Here is a 23,036-nt window from a genome sequence, read left to right on the forward strand (position 1 = left end):
AAGGAACTTGTCAATTTCACTTTTTGCTTGGATCAGAGGATTGAGCCTGGCAGAGACACGCTGTTTGGGACTAGTAGTTCTCTGGAATTTCTAACCTTCTCTGGGGTTGGGAGGAGTCGGGAGAAGAAAATGCATCATTTGAATGATGGCCATGGTTACGACAGGCCCTGCATGCCAACCAGAGGGAAAGAAAATACTTGCTGAGCAAAGTAACTGGAAAGCAGTTGCTCATATTTTAAACTAAGCTACATGGTCGAAATCCAGAAAATGTAGACTTTTGGACCAGCAACCAGTTGGAAATAGGCTTTCTGGCTAGAAAACAGCATGCAGTGTTATGGATGGAAAGGACGATTGCAATGCCTTTTCCCTGGGTGCACGGAACTGCCAGATACTGGGGGGCCATCGCAAGCATATTTACCTACTCCAGCAGATTTCTCAATAATTCCAGCAACAGGAAGAAGTTGACCAGCTTGACCATGTGTACATGGCCAGGTGGTGGAGTCAGGACAGACCTGTCAGGCTGCGGAGCTCGGTGATAACATTTCCATCCTGCCTACCCCTGGTGCGTGAACACACAGGGCACACGGAAATTAATCTAAGTGCTGCATGAGGCGCAGTAGTATTGGGCCAGTGTCACAAGTCCAGCTGGGCGAATTCCCAGCATGCCAGATCATAGGGGCTGTTTCCACGCTCTTCCCCTGAAGCTCAGTGCCGCTCCCAAGTCTCAGTTCTTTTGCAGGTCATGGCTGAGATTCTCTGCACCTCACAGGGAGCATCTAACCCAATGGCATTTGAGATTGGACACTGTGGTCATCACACGACAGAGGCGGAATTAGAATCTGAAAACCTAGCCTTGAATCTCGGATGTCCTTTACCAGCCAGACGAGGAAAAGAAGTCAATCTCCTGGACTATCTGTTCACTTACCTGTAAAGGTGGATCTAACTCTCTACTTCACAGGATCATTCTGAGGATAAAATGAGATGAGCCATTTGCCTTGCCCTCTACTTAGCCAGAGGTGGTATTTCTAACTTAACCATCTCCTTGAATCCTGACCACTCATGAAGTAGAGACTATTTTTATCCCCATTTTACAGAGGGAAAGACTGGACCCCAGAGGAGTAAAGTGACTTGTGCAAGGTTATGCCACTAGGTGGCAGACCCAGGATTTGAACCCATCCTGTCTAGTTCCAGAAAGCAGCCTGACCACTGTGTTACTTCTCAGCAGAGGAAGACAGGCACTTCCCTTAGAGATGGTCTTTGTTTTTGTCTGGAGAACAAGTACTTTTGTACTTGTCCAGCATCCAGTCTGGGCTCTCTTATCGGAGAGCACCGGACAGAGTTTAAGTCTACTAAGTAGGGAGCAGTACATTCAGGTTTGCTCTTTTGGAAGGATGTAGGGTGGAGGCTGGATGAGGCAGGCAAGGGGAGTAGGCAAAGCTGAATGCAGGAGTTGGGTGGGAAGTATGTTCACACAGTCCAGAGGAGAAGGCATAAGGGAGCAGAGCTAACCTTGGGTAGGACCTCTCAGGCACAGACACGGGGGAGGAATTAAGTGCTGGTGCTGATGCTTCCTGTCTGGTTGGAGAAAGGATTCGCTCCTCATGTAGTGAGTGGTCCATTCAATGGAAGTAAACCCTAAGGGTTATAATCCACACAAAAAGGGAAGCCATGGTTCCCTTGGGTTGAATGCAGTGGATGGTGCTCTGGCCCAGGAGCTGGTGTGATGCAGCTGTGACCATTCCCAAGATGGCCCTTTGGAGACTATCCTGCACAGAGACCTTCAACATCCCGCTGGACCTTTTGTGGTGTTATCATCTCCAAGTGGGTTGGGCACCTAGGAGAGGTCTCCTCTCCCTACTCTGACCCAACTATGGGGTCTTTGCACCCACAGACCATCCCTCCCCATCAATATTTTTCTTCCACTCCCCCAGGTGGAGAACAGGTCCCCTCTGACCTCTCCCAGAACTCCTAGGCCACAGAGTGGCTGCCCCTTGGCCCTCCAGTCCAATGCAGGGAGCCAGGATGCCTGGGTCCCAATCCTGGATTCCCACCCCCACCCCCTGCAGGGTTCCAGGTGGGCATTACCCCATAGCCACAGGGTCCCTCCCCAGCAGGTGGATAACTAGGACGTGCTTCACCTTATCTCCTAGCACTTCTCCCGTGGGAAATGCTTTAGGACTTGGGTTGTCATCCCCTGGAAGCTTCTTTACTAGAAGTGAACGCATGCACTCCCCACTCCCAAGGCCATTCACAGCCTATCCCGCGCGGGTCCCCTTCTCAGTCGTGTTTGGTGTCGATGCGATGAGGAAACAGATTTCTTAACTCCGTTGAGCCCTAGTATCCTCTTCAGAAAAATGGGGCTACAAATATTTTTCCTGCTTATTTTACAGGACTGTTGGGACAACTCGTGGAATTCTGTCGAAAATTACCCACGCTTAAGGCCTGATTTTTTAGCCGGGTGGGCGTTCCAGGAGTTAGGGCCGCTGGAGCTCTTCGAGGCTTCCTCAGACAGAAGGACCGCGAGAAAGTTCTTCTTCCTCCCAGGCTCTCCGGGAGCCCACTCCCGCTGAGCAAGCGGGTGTCTCTCCTCCGTGGGGTTGACCGCGAGCCGCCCCTCTGTCCGCTCTCCGATTGGCTTTCACCTGCCAGAGGGTCGGCTGCTACGGGCCCCTCGGCCTGTCAATCAGGGCCGCCCGGCTCCGCCCCGCCCCTCCCGGGGGTTTATAACGGGAATTCCCATGGCCTGGGCTCTGGCGTCCAACCTGCTGCAGCCGCGGCCCGGCCGAGCCGAGCGAGCGAGCAAGCGAGCGAGCGCCGCGCGCAGAGCACACGCTCGCGCTCCAGCTCCTCTCCCTGGCGGTTCATGACCGCGCGCTCTGAGCGCAGCGCCGCCGCCCCCGCCGCCCCGCCGCCCGGCCGCAGCGAGGGCCCCCGAGGGAAGGAAGGCAGGAAGGCAGGCGCAGCCGTGCGCCCCGCGGAATCCGCGCCCCCCGCCCGCAGCCCGGCTGGTACCATGCTGCCCGCGCGCTGCGCCCGCCTGCTCACGCCCCACTTGCTGCTCGTGTTGGTGCAGCTGTCCCTAGTTCGCGGCCACCGCACCACGGGCCCCAGGGTAAGTGCGCCCCCGGCCGCGCGCCCACCTGCGGAGGGAGCCTGAGGTCGCCTGCCCCCATCCCTCGGGGCGGGGGTGGGGGTGGGGGTGGAGGGGGAAGGGAGGTGTCAGACCTCGCCCCCCCCCCCCCCGCACCTACCGCCCGGTCCTCGTAGGCTTCTGGGCGAATAAAAATTTCTCCCGTTCTTCCCCCCTACCTCCCTCCTTTCTTGCAGCGCCGATCTGCCTCCCGCCTTCCCCCTCGAACTGTCACTGGGTTTTCTTTCCCTGTCTCTTCTCCTAGAGTATTTTGCTCCGAGCGGGTGCCTCCAGCGTCCGAAAAAGGCTCGCTCTCCGCTTAAGTGGGCTGCCCTGTGGTCTCACGCCGCGCCCGGTCCGGGTCCCGGAGCGCCGGCGTTCTTGGCAAGCAGCGAGGGGGTGGGGGGCAGCTCTGCCTCCAGGGTTTTAGGTTACCTGAGAGCCACACAAGGACCTTGTGTTGTTGTTGTTTTAAAAAGTGATTGCTGCTCGTAAAACCCACGGCAGATAATTTTAATGCTCTCTCCTGCTGGGCACAGCCCCGGAGCAGGGGTGGAGGTGGGGGGCTGCGGAGAGGCGCTGCGCAGCGCTCAAGAGTCTCTTCCCCCTGACTTAGAGGCTGGGATGTTGAACTACTTGTTGAACCTTGGTCTGATTGGAGTTTCTGAACGATATGCGAACGTGCCAATTCTGTGCAAAGGACAGGCTGTCCAGAGCGTTGTAAAATCTCCTGGAACTGAAGGCATTGTGTTCGTGGCTGGTCTAAATTATTGCTCCTCCCACCCCAATTGGTCTAAATGAAGGATTCCACTGCCTTAAAAAAAATGTGCTATTAAACCACCTGGTGGTTCATTTGACCGAACTTAATCCAGAGGATCTCTGGCCAAGAATCAGCTTATGTCAGGGCAGTCTCTCCGGATAGCTGCTTGCCTCGACTGGCAGCCTGAGAGTCCGTGTGAAGCAGCTGGAATCTTTGTGAAAACAAGGTCGGCTCCCTAAGCGCCGGGGGCTTTCCTGGGTATCTGCGGGCCTAGCCCCATTACCACCTGTTCAGACCACAGGTTCTTTATTCGGAGCTCTTGCTCTAGGAGAGTCCTCTTTATAGCTGTTGTGTGTGGAGGAAAAGCCTTGCAAAGGCTGGCCAGCCTTCCCGACCGCCTAGATACCGGCTGCTGCTGACGTGGGAGCCCAGCTATCACTGGGAGATCAGATTTGCAGCCACTTAGGAAAGAAAAGTGTTTGTCCCCGTGTTGTGCCGGCCCTTGCTTTTATGACCAGATGTGCCACAAAAAGCAGTTAAGGTGCCGCAGATTAGATCCAGGGCGTGTCGTAAATCCTCGACAGCAGGCGTTCTAGAAGCTGGGGCAAGTGTGGGCTCCGGGAGGGACTTTTATGGATGCAGATGAGGATGCCTTTTAAATGAAGCTGCTTGGTTTGATATTAGGACTCAGCAGCTCTTAAACTCCGAGGTCAGGAGAGCCACAGCGTTCCCTCCAATAATTAGGAACAGTCAAGACAGAGACGCAGACCAGAGCACCCCGACTGAAATCTGGATGCCCGCCCACACGAGAGGCCCGGAGACAAATGGTGGGGGGCTCATTTGCTGCTGGGCATGTCTAGCATCTCAAGCCATATGGCTTTCCTTCTCTGCCTCCTGAAATTGGAGGAAGCAACTTTAGGGGAAGGCTAGAGGCTTTAGGGGAAAATCGGGACATTGGTTAGGTTTCCCTCTAGCTTCTTTAGTTTAATCATTTGATAGATCTGATGAAATAAAACAGGAGCTGTAAATAGGCTTGTGTGGATCCCAGCTGCATTCTCTCTTTCACACACACACACACACACACACACACACACACACACAATGAAAGTACCAAGGGAAAGCTGCTGTCTTGAGCATGTGCTTACTTGGGTGCATTTACAGGCTACAAGAAGAGCTGCCATTCAGGGACATGGGGGCTGGGCCGTTTCCCCTTATGCATAGAACAACAAGGAAGGGGGTCATGTTAGTGCCATTTTGCAAGTGAGACCCTGGGAAGCTAACTGGCTTGCTTGAAACACTCATAGTGCACATGTAGCTGTGAGACCCACGTCCCAGTTTATATGGGTTTACAGGTGGTGTGCTTTCCCTGCCACCAAGCCGCCGCAGGGAGCGCTCATTCCACTAGTGGCGCTGTCCCTCTCACAGGAAGAGATGGCTCCTTGAGACAATACTGAACCTGGACGCATTAGGGGAGGCTGTAAGAAAGGGTTGATAATATTTTTTGGTGTCTGAATTGCTAAAGGGTGAGTTTGAGTTTCAGGCAATCCCCAAAGATTCCAGCTCTCTTCTTTGGCTTCTTGGTGGCCTGAGGAGTGTGGCTCTGGTGGCCAGTGGCCAGTGTCAGTGTCAGAGAAGCAGAAACATCTGGTTTGTTGCAGTATTCCCTTGGGCACCCTGGGTCTCTTCTGTTAATCTTTTGAGTGACAGAGGCTTAAGGATTGGCATCTTTTCCAGCTGGCTTTCTAGGAAACCGAGAGCATGCCCTTTTGGTTTAACTTTATCTGGCCCACTAATTGAGCTCCCCCGAGGCCTAGACCCCAATCCTCGCTCCCTTATTTGCTTCCTGCCTTCATAAAATTCCTGACATCTGTTTGACTCTGGAAACCCACAGCTATCAAGTATCAGATTGGAGGCTATTTTGTAGGAAGCACCTGATTTTTTGGTCTCCGAGCTCTGAGCAGCCACTTGGCTACCTGGGATGCTGGTCAAGGTCCTTTTAATTACTGAGGAGGCAGCCATTTCTTTAATTCTGTACAATTTACCAAAAATGTTTCAGGGAAGGGTGGGGTGGGGGAGGGGCTATCCCAGGCTGATGGAGTCTGGTTGATGGTCAGGCCAAGTCAACTGCCTGTCTTTGTCTAAAGCTATCTGCCCAGGAGCTGGGTAATGGCGGGAACTGACCCATCTTCTCTACTGGTGCATCCTCAGAGCCCAGCACGGAGCCAGGTGCTGGGTGGGGAAGGACTGTGTTGTTGTTTATGGAAAAAATAAATTAAGGCAGACAATGCATGTTTAACAGCATTCTACGGGTTCCACTTTCTTAGTGCTTTTTGCGACTGGAGGCCGGAAATAGATTTAAGAAATTTGAAAAGAGGCGAAAATGGGAAGGTCAAGAAGTCTGAGTAAGCAATTGGGTTTTTTGTTTTATGTCTGTTCTTTATTGGTTCTCTCTCCTCTTGCTGGCTGGGTTTGCCCTTCAAAACCCAGCTCCTGCACCACTCCCCAGGAGCTCTCCTGCAGAACACCCTTTGGGGGTGTTCTTTCTCCTTTGGGGAAGAATTGGTCACTCTCACCTTTGACCAGCTCCTGTATTTGGCTCACTTGCATTCTAACTTCGGCTGATCTTTCCACAATGAGCGTCTCGAGATCAGGCTAGCATCTCCCACCTTCTCCGCGCTAACGCTGGTGGCACATCACGTACAACCCCGTCTTGGGAAATGAACAAACTCACACCACCTAGAGGGCAGAATAGAGGTCTTATTTGTCCGTGTGCTGGGTTACACTGCAAAGCATTCTTTGAATGTTTACTGAAATGGGTCAGACTCTGCAGTGATGTCCAAGCTAGACCCCTTGCTCTCATTTAAACCTGAAATTGGTTATTTCATAAATAATGTTCCCCCCACTTACAGGCTTTTGTTCTTTGTTTAAAAATTAGTATGTGTGGTGGTTATGGGAGGTCTGGGGGAGGTGGGACAGAATGAGCAAACTGGGATGGGGAACAGGTGTGAAACAGCTTCTAGACAGCTCTCTTTCTTTTGGCTAGTCTGCATCAGTGTCTAGACTAGGGTGGGTCCTTGAGTCTGTGTAGAAACTCTTCCTATTACCTGTGGGCCTGACAAGACCCTTCTTTTCCACCCCGGGAGATTTATCTGAAATGCTCTTCAGGTGTTACAGGCAAAGAACTTGGTTTAAACATTTTCATGGAACTGACATGTGAAATTTAGAGGAGCGAAACTGAGAAGGCCAAGAAGAGGAAATGATCATCTTAGAAGCTGTAAGAAATGCTATCAAATGGAAAATACTTGGATGTTATCTCATTTTCTCCCAAAGTTGAAATTCACATTTCTTATGGCCCAGCAATTACAGTCCTAAGTACATATGCCCAAGAGAAACTCATGTCCAGAAGGAGACCCATGCAACCATGTTTGTAATGCTAGAAGCCTGGAAAAAGCCCAAATACCTGCTAGTTGGAGGGCAGATTAGTTGATGTTTTCACACGGTGGAGGATCATACTCAGGCAAAACAAATGAGCAACACTGACATGCAAAAATATGGATAAATCTTGGTAATAGGATATTAAGTAAAAGAAATGTACTGGAAGACAGAGCATGGCATCTTACAAACTTAAAAAGAGCTAAAATTAAAGAAAGTATCTTCTAGGAATACATATAACTATAATAATGCTCTATGAGAAAAAAAGCAAAGTAATGTTAGAGGATTTAGGGCGAAGTTATGGGGGAGCAGATGGTTGGAACCACATGGTGGGGTAAACCATATGGTTAGTGTAAGTTAATGTCAATACTTTACCTTTTGGGAGAGGGAAGGATGGGTTGGAAAGTAGTTGTCTGTTAATAAAGATTAGTGGCTGATTAAATGAAAAATGAAAGTGGGGCCTGGATAGACAAATGTTGAGTATCAGGAACCAAAGTTCATGATTAGTTCAATTCTTGGCACCCCATGCTCAGATAAATAAAAGTTCCCAGAGCAGGAACTCCTGTCTTGCCTCCTTCTGCTCCCCTTCTTCCAGATGTGCACGTGGTCCCACCTAAAATACCACGCTGGGGAGTGATTATTGGCTTTTGTTTCAGTTCTTGGCTGGTTGGACCCAGAGCAGGCCCAGGCCCTGGCATCAGTATCTACATCAGCTGGCCAAAGGGCTCATTTGTAAGGCTGAGTGGGCGGTGGGCTGTCTTCCCTCTCCCTTGCTCAGGGGGATCTATCCTGCACATCAGGGTCCCCTGCCCTGCAGAGTAGAAAAGTTCACTAGCTGATGCTTGGGTCATAAGACTTACTAGCCTGTTGGGGTTGGGCTGGGGGAGGGGGAAGAGAGTGCATCTGGTGTGATGCCTTTCCTCATCCTGGCCTCCTCCCTCACCCCCCTGGCAGAGCCTGGGGGAAGGGAGCATGGCCTTCCTTAGCAGGTACAGGGCACCCTTTCTCTCCCAACCACATAGAGATCTATTGTTTAAGCAGCCAAGTTCCTGGCATCGCTGGTGGTGGAGGTGGTGGGAGAGAATGTCCGTGAGGAGGCCCCACCCTTCCCCGTTTGTCACCGCAGAGCTGTTTGGGAGAGGACAAGGGTTGAGTTGCGGATGAGAAATCGATCGGAGCTGTTTGTGAGGCCTGCCAAACAGGGTTAGCATTGTACATATGTGCTCTGCACACATCCAGAGTCACTGAGGGGATACGAGAATTGGGTCTCCAAGAACATTCCCAACAGCACCATAAAGACCCCCAAAGCAACATGGGTCATTATAGCAATTAATTGGATTTCATTTTGCATCTGACATCATTCTAAACTCAATTGCTAGATCACAAAATAATCTTACCTTTGGCAGAAATCTAAGCTTGTTAGGTGTGGAGCCCTGCGCACTTCCCAGACATTGATTTCAGCCTCCTTCTTTTGGGAGTCAGCCTCTGCCGAGCGAGCGGGGAAAGGTACTCAGGAGAGCTGGAGTTCCAGGACAGCCCCCCCCCCCCCCAGCTGGGAGGACCACACTGAGCGAGGTTCCAGGAGACAATGTGGCAGATGCTTTGAAACCTGACAGATACTCTACAGATGTGAGCAGCTCCGCCTTTCCTCTTTAATATCCGTTTCACAGGGCAGCCTCGATCTGGTTCAGATAAGGACTGAATGCTCTTCTCCTTCCTTTTTTATTTTAAAGTATTGATGGTGGAAGAAAACTGGACCTACTTCCCAGCATAGTTCATTTTTAGGACCAGATAAGCATCTCTAGGACACTGCTGGGAGTTTTAGGTATTTTGGTTGGGGGTTTATTGTGTATGTGTTCTTGGAGAACCCAGCAAAGCTAGGAAAAGGACACGGAAGTAGATCATAAGAATGAGGGTGAGGTGGAGAGAGTTGCCAAAGCCCATGGACCGCTCCCTGCTCCTCGGGTGCCCAGAGCTGCTGACCAGGTGGAACACAGGGCTTCACTTTGTCCACAGCATTGTCCGCTGGACCTTTTTTGGGGATGGTAATATTCTACATTGGCACCGTCTGATGGTAGACACATATGACTATTGAAGTTTTAAATGTGCTTAGCACAACGAGGAACTGAATTTTTAATTAATTTGATTTCACTTAATTTAAATGTTAATGTTAAAATAGTCACATATAGTTAGGGGCTATCACACTGCACAGCCGTGTGCCCAACCCTACCCCCTGGCAGATGCCTCCACCTTGTGCCCCAGACTGTAGCTGTGCTAAACCACATCACATTTCCTAACCTATCTTTTCCTTCCCATCTCTGTCTCTCAAAATTCTGCCTGTCATTTGGATGGCTCCACACAGTCCCCCCAGACTTGCCCCAAGCAGAGTTCTCTCTGCACCCTGGGCTTTGCTCACCCTGGCTTCAGTGCATGTCTCATCTGCCCGGTGTCGCAGCCGACCGTACGTAGGAAGGTGCTGGGGCAGTCTCAGCACAGGCTCTGGAGAGAGACGACCCAGGTTTGACTCTGGCTTGGCTTCTGTGGTCCTGGGCTAGTAATTTAACTTCACGGACCCTCAGTTCCCTAATTTGTCCAATAGAGGTCATAGCCTCTATGTCCAGGGTGGTGGGGAGGATGCACGTGGGATGTCTTAGCTTCCCATTCCTGCCATAGCCATTGACTTAAGTACCACAACCATTGGCTTAAAGAACACTCATTTCTGGAGATTGGAAGTCTGACACGGTGTCCATGGGTTAAAACATCAGCAGAGCTCAGTAGGGGAGAATCCATTTTATTGCCTTTCCTGCTTCTAGAAACTGCCTACCTTCCTTGGTTGGTAGTCCCCTTCCACCTTCAAATCCAGCAGAAGCTGGCCAAGTCTTTTTCATGCTGCCATCTCTCTGGTTCCAACTCTCCTGCTGCCCACCTTCCCCTTAAGGACTCTTGTGATTGATGAGCTCAGATGTTCTCCTTATCTTATGGTTAGCTGATCCATGGTTAGCAATCCTATGGTTAGCAATCTTGATTCCTCCTTGCCATGCAACATAGCATTATTAGGATTAGGACATGGGCATCTTTGAAGGGCCATTGTTCTGCTTACCACATTCACTAAGGGTCGAATATAGTGCCTGGCTCATAGAGGGTGCTTGATAAACAGGGGCCATTATAATGACCCACATCTATTAGTTTCTTTCCTTTCAGAGTGGGGGTCTCCTAATGGTGGAAATATTTAATTTTATTTATAGACTTATCCTGGCCAAGAACAGGTACTTAGTAAATGTTCACTGAACAATAGAATTTTTGAAACATAGATTGTTTCCTCCCTTATAAAGATATATTGAACAGTAAAAAAAAAAAAAAGTAAACTGCAAATCAGAATATATGATCCTATTTTCTCAAAGCAAAAAAATCTGGTTTATGTACAGAAAAATGGGGTGGGTTATAAGTCATGTCATTAATGGTAATCAGCATGGGTGTTCCACCTCTATGGGATGTGTTTTAGTAAATATTCGATTAATTTTATGATGAGCATTTTTAAATCTTAGAGGACAATAATAAAGATTAAAATACACGTGATTTAGGGGCGCCTGGGTGGCTCAGTGGGTTAAGCCTCTGCCTTCGGCTCAGGTCATGATCTCAGGGTCCTGGGATCAAGCCCCATATTGGACTCTCTGCTCAGCAGGGAGCCTGCTTCCCCCCACCCTCTCTGCCTGCCTTTCTGCCTGCTTGGATCTCTGTCTGTCAAATAAATAAATAAAATCTTAAAACACACACACACACACACACACACACACACACACACGTGATTTAAAAAAAAAGTTCCAAACCTGTCTGAATCCAGCCTGAATACCCTTGGATTCTGTCTACCTCTGACAGTTAGCCTGTCTCATGTTAGGCTGGGTTTCAGGTTTAGTCACTGTTAGCACCAGGCCTCCTACTCATTTCCAGCGTGCTTTGAACTTAGTTTGCTTTGAACTTTTAAAAAAGATTTTATTTATTTATTTAATGGAGAGAGAGAGAGCACAAGCAGGGAAAGCAACAGGCAGGGCGAGAGGGAGAAGCAGGCTTCCCATGCAGCAGGGAGCCCGATGCGGTGCCCGATCCCAGAACCCTGGGATCATGACCTGAGCGGAAGGCACTCGGTCAACTGACTGAGGCACACAGGCTCCCCAAACTCAGTTTGCCTTAAAGGAGAGTTTCCAATTAACCTTAGCAGGATATAAATGTAAAAATATACTTATTGCTGCTGGTGGAAATATAAATTAGCACAATCACTTTGTAGGATTGACTTTTACTTTCACTCTGCTATATGCCCTAGAGAAATGTGCTTAAATATGTGCCAAGACACATGTTTAAGGATGCTCATAGCAGCATTTTTTGGTAGCAAAACTGGAAACCACCTATGTGCCCATCAGCAGGTGACTAGAAATAGGAATTATGGCATATACAAAAGTGGAATACTACACAGCACCAAAATTGGCTAATCTAAAGCTATACCCATTATTATGGAGGAATTTCATAGTCAGAAAGTTGAGTGAAAGAAGGCAAAATGTACAAAAACACATACATTATGCCATTTATATAAAGGTTGAAAGCATGCAAGAGCGATGATTGTTGCGGAGTGCCTGCATACGTAAAGAGTGCATGAGAAAATGAAGGGTAATGATAGCTCTGAACCTCAGGTTAGTGGTTAATTAGGTGAGAGGGCAGGAAGGCCAGTGACGAGCTGGAGGGGACACAGAAGGTTTGCCTTGAATTGGTAATGTTTTATGTTTTTAAAGCAGGAGCATTTTTAAATTGTACTTTGTATGCACTACATAATAGATCATACAGTTTTCCAGAAAAGATAAAAATGGATTTGGATAGGGGCGCCTGGGTGGCTCAGTGGGTTAATCCTCTGCCTTCAGCTCAGGTTATGATCTCAGGGTCCCGGGATCAAGCCCTGCATCAGACTCTCTGCTTGGCGGGGAGCCTGCTTCCTCCTCTCTCTCTCTGCCTGCCTCTCTGCCTACTTGTGATCTTTCTCTGTGTTAAATAAATAGAATCTTAAAAAAAATGGACTTGAATATATCACAACAGAGTTTTAAGAGCAAGCAATAAAAGTGATGCTTCTTTGAGGGGTCCGTACTGTTGATCATACTTTTCCTTTCCCCAGAAGGACACGTTCAGGGAATTTAGCCAAACATATGGCCTCTCCGCCTCCTTGCATTGCTGGCCACGTCTCTCCTGCCCTCCTGAGGCCCTGAGGCCATGCCTCCCCCCAGCTCAGGGCCAGGTGCAGGTATGGTACCGTCTCCCACATCTGCCTGGCAGTGCTGGGGCTCCTCTCTGCTTTTCTCACTGTACTTGCTCTAGTTGCATGATTAGGAATGAGCTTGATCTATTGATCATTAATTTAGGGTTGTCAGAACTGGCAAATAAAAATTCTACTATAAGATCGCCTAAATTGTAAATCGCATACATTTGAAGGATGTAAGTGAATAACGTAATGTAGAAGAATGTAAATTACAGAAATTTGAATTCAGGTAAATAACATGGTCTTAGTGTAAATATGGCCTAAATAAAAACTTGTTTGTCATTTATCTAAAATTATTTGTTAATCATCTGAAATTCAAATTTAACTGGGTGTCTTGTATTGTATCTGGCCATCCTATGTTAGCTCTTTTTCTTTTAGGAGTCATCTATCCAGGTTTTTTGTCAATTTTTAAAGTAAGTGTGCTAATTTTTTCTCCCTGGCTCACTGGCTGACTTGGAGGAGTTTTTTGTTTGTTTGTTTGTTTGTTTTAATACTAAGGATATTAATCTGTTTTTTTTCTGTCATGTCTGGCAGATGCCTTTCATTATAAAAAGACAATGGCCTCAGTCTAGTAAATTTTACATCGGTATGTAGTTAATACGTTATTATGGTTTCTCTCTTCAGTAACAGGGTGAGAAAGGTCTCCCCCTGCTAAGATGGTAGAAATTAAGGTGAATATATTTCTAAAGTTGCACAAGCTGGGTGACATATATCACACCGGCCATCCATTTCATGTTTGATGGGAATTTATATAGTATTTTCTGTGAGCTGAACTTCTTAATGTAACCCCATGGAACAAGCACTTGCCCTGTATTTCAGAAATTCCCGATAATATTTGGAAAGAAGATGTGTCAACTGAAAAATATTCCATTAAAGGTAATTACTTGGGGAGATTTATATAAAAAGTGTCACTTTGGGTAAGCAGGCTATCCTGGAAGAGATACTAGGACTTTGGCAAAGAATGTAGACTCTCCTTCATCTTTGGCTCTCTTCCATTAATCGAAAAAAACTTTTCCTTTTTATGAAAACTTCCAAATACACACACAAAAAGAGAGAGTGGTGTAACAGATTTCCATGGAACCCTTGCACAGCTTCAATAATGGACAACTCCTGGCCAATCTCATTCCTTCCACCCATCCCCCAGGCCCCTGTTCAGATTATTTTGCAAGTCCAGACATTATATTTTATCATCTGTAAATATTTTCAAATATATCTCTAAAAGATAAAGACATTAAAAGAAACCTAACCACAATACCGTATCACAACCAAGGAATACTGATAAGTGCTTAATACAGGTATTTTGAAAGTTGGCATTCAGCCAGTTGGCTTTTATGAAAGATCTACAGTAGAACCAGTGTTTGCTACCCGACAGACATCCCAGGAGGAGTTTTGCCTTTACAAAAGGAGGGCAAAAAGCAAAAATCGCATTCAGTGTTCACTCTGAAGTGAGCCCTTATGGGGCTGGGGGTGCAGCTCCTTCCCTAGGAACCACACTCAGCGGCATCTCAGCCTCAAGCCACCAGACCTTTGAGCTGTGTCTGTGAGTATCTCGCTTTCTCTTGATTTATTTTGTGCACCCATTAGCAAGCTGTGTCCTAAGGTATCAGAAAAGCCCGCGAGGTTATATTTTGCACCTGGGAGTGCTAAAAAAATGCTTCCATATAAATTCATGGTAATTGCTTCTTCACTTTGTGCCTTTTCTGCTGATGAGATGTTTCATAGGACGGCTGTACTTTCAGACAACAGGGGATACCTCTATAATATAATGCAACCAACATTCAGATCTCCCTGATTATCTCTTAGATGTGGTTTTATGTGAGTTTGAAACAAGACCCAAATAAGGTCCACATATTGGTTAATCTGTATCTTAAATCTCTTTGAGTCTATGAATTTCCCCTCCACCTCCTTTTTACTTTGTGATTTATTTTTTAATAAACAAGTGGTTCTAGGGTTTTCTGCACTAGATGTTATTGACTACATTCCTGTAACGTTGTGTACCACGTTCCTCTGCCCTTCATATTTCTTGTAAAATGAGAGGTGGATCTAGAGACTTGATCAGATACAGATTTCATGGTTCCATTAATTTATTTGACAGAGAGAGAGAGAGAGCACAAGGAGGGGGAGTGGCAGGCAGAGAGAGAGGGAGAAGCAGGGTCCCCGCTGAGCAGGGAGCCCAGCATGGAGCTCGATTCTAGGACCTTGAGATCATGACCTGAACCAAAGGTACATGCTTAACGGACTGAGCCACTCCCGTGCCCCTAGATACAATATTTTCTTGGCAAGTATATTTCGTGGGATTCGGTCTGTTCTTCCACCAGGAGGCACGTAACATCTGTGCTATCAGCATCATTTGGGGATCCATTAGTTTTCTAGAAGTTGTCAATGATTTTTTAAAAATAATTTATTTGAGAGAGAGAGTGCACACTCAAGAAAGAGCACGAGTGAGGGGAGGGGTGGAGGGAGAGGCAGACTCCCCGCTGAGCTGGGAGAGCATCATGGGGCTCAGTCCCTGAACCTCGAGATTGTGACCTGAGCCGAGGGCAGACACTTAACAGGCTGAGCCACCCAGGCGCCCCTGTCAGTGATTTTTAAACAAGTAACAGGTTAAACTGAAAAGAGCTTCTACGCTTTGTGTGGTATTGCCGTCTTTCTTGTCTCTGGTGTTTCCTCCGGAGGGCTTAGTTGCCAATGTTCTCTTTTCAGCAATGGCTTCCTGAGGGGGAGGCTGTGTGTGACTGCAGAGCTCTGAGAGGGAGACATGCTCCAAGTTCTTGGTGGGTGGCTGAGGAAGGAGGATCTCCTTGATTTCTGGGGGAAGCAGTAAGAACGTGAGCTGGTTTTACTCTCAAGTGCTAACCAAAAGGCCTCTAAAGTGTAATTGTAGATCGGCTTTGAGTATGATCTTTGGTATGTACACATCAATTTATATTATGAGAGCAGAGACCACGTTTTGAACTGGCTTACCCAATGAAGATACAAGGTGGGTTTCAGGATTGGTTGGACTCGGCATCTTATTAATGCCATCAACAGTTTCCCTCTGCCTCTGTTTGTGTCGTCTTTATGTTTCTCCCTTTCTGCCTTTTGTGTTGTCTGTTTAATTTCAAGCCTAGCTTTTCATGGTGGTAGGGTTGTTGCAATGATTCCATACTTCTCATACCAACATCTTACTTTCTAGAATACAGAAGAGAGGTGACTTGAAGTTGTCTTTTCAGAGAAGCGACAACCTTCATTCCTAGATGATGTCAGAAAACTTTGGCATTTAGCTCATTGATCTAAACTGGATCAAATGCCCATTCTTTGGGCCAATCCCTTGGCCAGGAGAGTGCCATGCTGTGAATGACTTAGGTCTGGATGCCTTAGGATGGTCACTGTGGCAGGGTTGGAGACAGGGTACCCATTTCTGGAGCTGTGGGTCAGGTGGTTCCTCCTCCCTCTGCTGACTGCATGGCCACACATGGTGGGGGAGAGAAAAGGAGAGGGTCTCCTCCTCTGTGTTTTGGGATTTGCAGTGTCTGTTTTGGGATTTGGAGCACCGGTTTTTTTTTTTTTTTTTTTTTTTGTCTTTTTAAATCAGTAGAGTGGTGGAGTGGGCTGTGTGGTAAGAAGTGTGCTGGACACCGATGGTCACAGTCTGGTGAAGAGGGAGCTCTCCTGTTACTGTGTGATCAGTTCCCTCCTGTACTAAAGGGAGAACAGATGACCTCCAAGGTTACTATCAGCGCAGATGTTCTGAGATTAAGAGCTGATGGAAAAAAGGGAACATGGGAAAAATTTGTACCCTTTCCAGGCAGAATAAATAGGCCAAATGAGGATGATTCCAGAAGGTCCCCCAAATGAGATAAGCATGAGGCATTATCCCACAGTGGGAAGAAATCTCAGGGACGTCTTCCTTGTATGCATGAGGTCAGATCTGTCTCCACTCCACCCAGTCAGGATCCGGAGCCCTGTCTCCTTACTCTGTCTGTGACTTTCACATTTAAAGGTGCCCTGGAGAACTTTGGAAAGGGGTAAAAGTCCTGCCAAGGGGAGGAACTAGCTTGAATTCTAGTAGAGGATCATATTTCTGAGTTGCTTTTGGCCAATTCATCAGTTTCCATGTGGCCCCAAAGTCAGGCCTTGTGGCATCCTGACCCTCCACGACACCTGACTACTGGTATTCTTTTACCTTCTGTTTCATAGGGTTCTGGTTTCTCAATCCCTAAAAGAGGCGAATTCCTGGTTTCTGCAAATGCTGAAAGCTTTCAGGTGGGAACGTGCAACAGAGCAGACACAACAAGTAGCCAGCGATACAGTTGGAAGTAGTAAAGGCTGATCTTGTCAGACTCTTAACGCTTGCTCATAGCAAGGCAGTGAGCGCAGATGTTCACAGAGTCAGATGACGAATGGTCTGGAGCACAGGGTGCATGTTTTATGGTTGGCGCAATCTTTTCCTGGGAGGCCTTTTTAAAAATCAATACCCAATTGGAGGGTTGAAGCAGAAACCCTTTGTATTTGTTGAAGAGGGTTTGAAAGCGTCTGGGACACTTGGATGGACACACTCTCCCTGCCTCCCTGGAAGTGACTTCAGAAAACCCGAGGGCAGGTCCAGGCCTGCGCTGGACCAGGCATTCTGAAGGCAGAGGCCGAATAGAGAAGTGGATGCTTCGTTTCTGTCTGTCTTGACTTCTCTTTGGCTTTGAGGGTCACGTACCCTCTCATGTAACTTCTCCCCATCCAGGGAGAGGCCTAGAAAAAGATAGCACCCACAGCCTAGGCTCCATCTACTGCTGATCTCGGTGTCTAGCTTTTCTTTCCTGAACGCCACAGCTACCTTGAGAATGAAATCCATCTCCCCCGTACCATTGCTAGGAGGTGAGAGAGGTCGGAGCCAGAGCCGTCTGACAAACTGCTTTCTTGCCCCTCCGGAACGCAGTGTGGCGTAGTGCTTTGGGACCAACGAGACCTGGGTTTGAGTTCTAGTTCTAGTGCTTCCTCACCACGTGCTCCTGGGCAGATGGACTCTGAGTTTCACCCCGTCATCTGCAAATGGAAGATTTTATTTACCTCATTGGGTCACTGCAGAGCTTAAATGAAATAACATCAGGATGCTCAGTAAATGTTAACTACTCATCCAAATAACGGATGTAACAGGAAAACGTGAGAGATTCCTAGAAGAACCCGAAGTTGTTTTGTTTCCCTTAGTTTTCCTCCTTGGAATTAAGGCTATAAAGCCCATCAATATGTGGAAGATTTTTAATGTGTTGTTCTGTTACCTATTACTTAAAATGAAACTGGTTTCTGTGTGTGTGCTCAATCACATTCCTCCCCTTTCCCAACCAGATCCAGGTCAGGACGACTCTCTTAAATGGAGGAAAGATGTTCTTCAGTGTGATCTTCCTCCATTTGCTGTTTGACCATGTCTTCTCCAGGCAACGCTCTGCTTCCTGAAATCTTCCTTCACTTTCTCTTTCCCAGGATGAGAGTTTGTCTTCCTGAGTTTAGCATCTGAAGGAAGCTTGAGTGAGCCTTCTCACCTTCGCTTTTTCCTCTAAGACGGTGGGAAGCAGTCTTGCTCTTAGGAGGCAACCAGAGGGCCACGTGACTCCATGCTGATATGCCTCCTCCTAACTTCTGGGCTCAGGGGTCAGGTGACTGACTGCCCAGTATGTTCCCAGATCAGGTCACCAGGCCACTACCCCCAGGAGGCGGGAGGAGCAGTGCCTGAATCTCTGGTGCTCCTCTCCCTCCAATCAGCCTTCCCTTGGCCTTGTTTGGAAAGCCCATCCCAGCAGGTCCTGTGGGTGGGCCCAAACCCAATCTTCTAGGCTGCTTTTAGAACCACATTTCAGAAAGGAAAACTCCTGGCTCTTAGCATGGCTTCCTGAGGGATAGTTCTAGAGAGGGTGACTTAGGCAACCGTATCCACATCTGCTTCCTTCCAGGTAGTTTACCTGGACCATTTGACGTTTGGACCATTGACGTTTAAAGTGATTACTGGTGTAGTTGGATCCATTTCAATCATATTTGTGTAGTTTTCTATTCCTTGTTCATATTCTTGGTTCCTATGTTTGTCTTCCATTTTTTCCCCATCTTCATGCTTGTAACTGAGCATTTTATGGAACTCAATTTCACTCCTTTCTTAGCATATCAATCATACTTCTTTTTAAAAACTTTTTTTTAGTAATTGCCTTAGAATTTGCAATATACATTTACAATGAATTCAACTTCACTTTCTTTTTTTAAGAAAGCCTCTTTACTTATTGATTTTTTAAATTCCAGTATAATTAACATGCAGTATTATATTAGTTTCAGATGTACAACATAATGGTTCAACAATTCTTTACATTACTTAGTGCTCACCACGGTAACTGTAGTTCCCATCCATCACCAAACAACCTTATTACAAAAGTATTGATTATATTCTCTATGTTGTACTTTTCCATTTCTGTGATTTATTTATTTTGTAACTGGAAGTTTGTCCCTCTTAATCCATCTTATCCATACCCCCTACCTGCCTCCCTGCTCTGTTAACTATCAGTTTTTTAAATTAATTTTTAAAATTTTTATTAATATAAAATGTATTATTAGTCCCAGGGGTACAGGTCTGTGACTTGCTTTGTTTACATACTTCACAGCATTCACCATAGCACATACCCTCCCCAATGTCCATAACCGAACCACCCTCTCCCTAGCCTCCTCCCCCCAGCAACCCTCAGTTTGTTTTGTGAGATTAAGAGTCTCTTATGGTTTGTCTCCCTCCCGATATCATCTTGTTTCATTTTTTCCTTCCATGTTGCCTCTCAAATTCCTCATATCAGGGATATCATATGATAATTGTCTTTCTCTGATTGACTTATTTCGCTCAGCATAATACCCTCTAGTTCCATCCACATTGTTGCAAATTGCAGAATTTCAGTATTCCATTGTGTGTGTGTGTGTGTGTGTGTGTGTGTGTGTGTGTGTGTGTATACACCACATCTTCATCCATTCATCTGTTGATGGACATCTGGCTTCTTTCCATAGTTTGTCTATTGCGGACATTGTTGCTATAAACATTTGCATTCACGTGCCCCTTTGGATCACTACATTTGTATCTTTAGGGTAAATACCCAGGAGTGCAATTGCTGGGTCATAGGGTAGCTCTATTTTCACCTTTTTGAGGAAACTCCATGATGTTTTCCAGAGTGGCTGCACCAGCTTGCATTCCCACCAACAGTGCAGGAGGGTTCCCCTTCCTCCACATCCTCGCCAGCATCTGTTGTTTCCTGACCAGTTAATTTTAACATTCTAACTAGTGTGAGGTGGTATCTCACTGTGGTTTTGATTTGTATTTCCCTGATGCTGAGTGACGTGGAGCAATTTTTCATGTGTCTGTTGTCCATCTGGATGTCGTCTTCACAGAAATGTCTGTTCATGTTGGTAACTACCAGTTCTCTGTATATAAGAATCCATTTTCTTGGATTGACTCTTTTATTCTTTGTTCATTTGTTTTGTTTCTTAAATGCTGCATATGAGTGAAATCACATGGTATTTGTCTTTGTCTGACTAGTTTCACTTAGCATAGTACTCTGTAGCTCCACCCATGTTGTTGCAAATGGCAGATTCTCATTCTCTCTTTTGGCTGAGTAATATTGCATCATATATATATATATATGTATATGTGTATATATGTATATATGTGTATATATATGTATATGTGTACATATATATATATACACACATATGTGTGTGTGTGTGTGTGTATACATACATACCACTTCTTTATCCCTTTATCAACTGATGGACACTTGGGTTGCTTCCATATCTTGGCTCTTGTAAATAATGTTGCTGTAAACTCAATACTGTTTTTCACAGTGGTTTCAACAATTTGCATTCCAGCCAACAGTGTGTGAGGGTTCCCTTTTCTCCACATCCTCGATGACACTTGTTATTTCTTATCTGTTTGATTCTAGTGTACGGTGATACCTCATTGTGGTTTTGATTTGCATTTCCCTGGTGATGAGTGACGTTGACCATCTTTTCATGTGTTGGTTGAACATTTGTAGGTCTTCTTTGGCAGAATGTCTATTCAGGCTCTCTGCCCATTTTTAACTGGATTATTATTATTTTTTAAATATTGAGCTGTATAAGGTCTTTACATATTTTGGATATTAACCCCTTATTGGATATGTCCTTTGAAAATAGCTTTCATTCCATAGGTTGCCTTTCTGTTTTGTTGATGGTTTCTTATGCTGTGCAAAAGCTTTTTATTTTGATGTCATTCCAGTAGTTTATTTTCAACTTTTGTTTCCCTTGCCTCAGGAGACATATCTAGAAAAATGTTTCTATAGCCCATGTCAAAGGCATTACTGCCTATGTTTTCTTCTAGGAGTTTTATGGTTTTAGGTCCTATATCTAGGTCTTTAATAGATTTTGGATTTTTTTTTAACAGAGAGAGAGACAGTGAGAGAGAGAACACAAGCAGGGGGAGTGAGAGAGGGAGTAGCAGGCTTCCCACCAAGTAGGGAGACTGATGTGGGGCTTGATCCCAGGACCTTGGGATCATGACCTGAGCCGAAGGCAGATGCTTAATGACTGACCAACCCAGGTGCCCCTTTAATCCATTTTGAGTTTATTTTTGTGTATGGTGTAAGAAAGTGATCCAGTTTCCCCAGCACCTAAGTCCACTTTGAAATACTACTCTACTGCTTCATGCATAGGGTAAGTACCTTATAATAACAAAACAGTCTTAATTCCTAGTCCTTCCATCCTGGTTTTTGTTCCATCGAAGTAATTCATCTCACTTAAAAATAAGTTATAATCATTGAATGCATTGTTGTTATTATTGCTTTGAACAAACTTACATGTTAGATCAATTAAGAATAAGAAAAAAAGTCTTCCTTCATCAGCACTCTTGCTTTCTTTAGGTAGGTCTGCGTTTCTGACCTGTATCATTTTTCTTCTCCGTGAAGAACTTTATTTTTTTTCTTATAAGGCATGCCTACTGGCAACAAATTCCCTTAGTTTTTATTCATCTGAGAAAGTCTTTATTTCTCCTTTGCTTTTGAAAGATAATTTATCAGGATACGGAATTCTAGGTTGGTGGGTTTTTCCCCCTCTCAACAACACATGGAATATCCCAGCCTGCTGTCTTCTTGCTTGTGTGGTTACTGATGAGAACCCCAATGCAGTTCCCACTTTTGCCTTTTTACAGGTGAGGGTCCCCCCCACACCCGCCCCGGCTTCTTTCAAGATTTTTTCTTTGTCTTTGATTTTCTGCAGTTCGAGTATGACATGCCCATGTATAGTTTTGGGGCATTTATTCTGCTTGCTGTTCTTTGAATTTCCCAGATCTGTGGTTTAATATCTGACATTAATTTTGGAGAGAATTCTCAGTTATTATCACTTTGAGATATTTCTTTTCTTCCTTTCCTTTTTGTTCTTGAAATCCTGCAACATGTGTATTATACCATTCGCACTTGTCCCACAGACCTTGGATATTCTGTTCTGTTATCCCTCCCCCACCCTGTCTTTTTTCTCTTTGCTTTTCAGTTTAGAAGTTTCTGTCAACATATCCTCATGTTTATTTTTTTTAAGACATTATTTATTTACTTAGAGAGAGAGAGAGAGAGAGAGAGAGAGAGCACGAGAGGGTCAGAGGGAGAAGGAGAAGCAGATTTCCTGCTGAGCAGGGAGCCCGAATTGGGACTGGATCCCGGGACTCCAGGATCATGACCTGAGCCAAAGGCTGTCACCTAACCAACTGAGCGACCCAGGTGTACCTACATCCTCATGTTTAGAGACTGTTTCCTCAGCTGTGTCCCGTCTACTAATGAGCCCATTAAAGGCATGCTTTGTAGTATACCTAAACCAATATAAGCCAATTGTATGTCAATTATAGTTTAATAATAATAATGATGATGATGATGATGATGATAATAATAATAAAAGCATTCTTCATTTCTGTTGCAGTGTTTTTGACCTCTAACATTTCTTTTGGATTGTATCTTAGAATTTCTGCCTCTCTGCTCACATTACCCATCTGTTCTTGCATGTTGTCTACTTTTTCCATTAGTGGTCTTAGCATGTTAAACATAGTGCTTTAAAATTACTGATCTGCTGAATCAGACATCTCTCCTTTATCTAAATCTGGTTCTGTTGGTAGCTCTGTCTCATCAAATTATGTTTTTTGATTTTTAGTAAGCTTTGTAATTTTTTGTTGAAATCAGACGTGATGTATTACATAGAATTGTGATGAAAAGGACTTCAGTGATGTTGTGCGGAGTTGTGGGGAGTGAGGAAGCATTCTATTGTCCTGTGATTAGGTCTCAGTCTTTTGGACTGTGAGCTTTCTAAGTATGTCTCAGTGCTTCCTTCCCTTAAATGGGATAGGATGGCTAGGGCGGGCCAGACTCAGGAATTTCTCTTCCAAGTCAGATTGACTAGCTTGGATAAAACCC

The 23,036-nt window shown here is 45.9% G+C and overlaps 1 protein-coding gene across 3 annotated transcripts in view; it reads left to right on the forward strand.

Moving 5' to 3' along the window:
* The first annotated feature begins 2,738 nt into the window (after window positions 1–2,738).
* The window catches only part of SMOC1 (SPARC related modular calcium binding 1), a 149,296-nt gene continuing 128,998 nt past the window's right edge, over window positions 2,739–23,036 (forward strand). For all 3 annotated transcript variants that reach the window (XM_032344612.1, XM_032344613.1, XM_032344615.1), the window contains exon 1: window positions 2,739–3,112. In XM_032344612.1, the coding sequence (XP_032200503.1) occupies window positions 2,864–3,112 (249 nt within the window). In that variant the 5' untranslated portion in view covers window positions 2,739–2,863. The remainder of the gene's footprint in view (window positions 3,113–23,036) is intronic.

This window comes from Mustela erminea, chromosome 5 (genome assembly GCF_009829155.1).
Source record: "Mustela erminea isolate mMusErm1 chromosome 5, mMusErm1.Pri, whole genome shotgun sequence".
Taxonomy (NCBI): domain Eukaryota; kingdom Metazoa; phylum Chordata; class Mammalia; order Carnivora; family Mustelidae; genus Mustela; species Mustela erminea.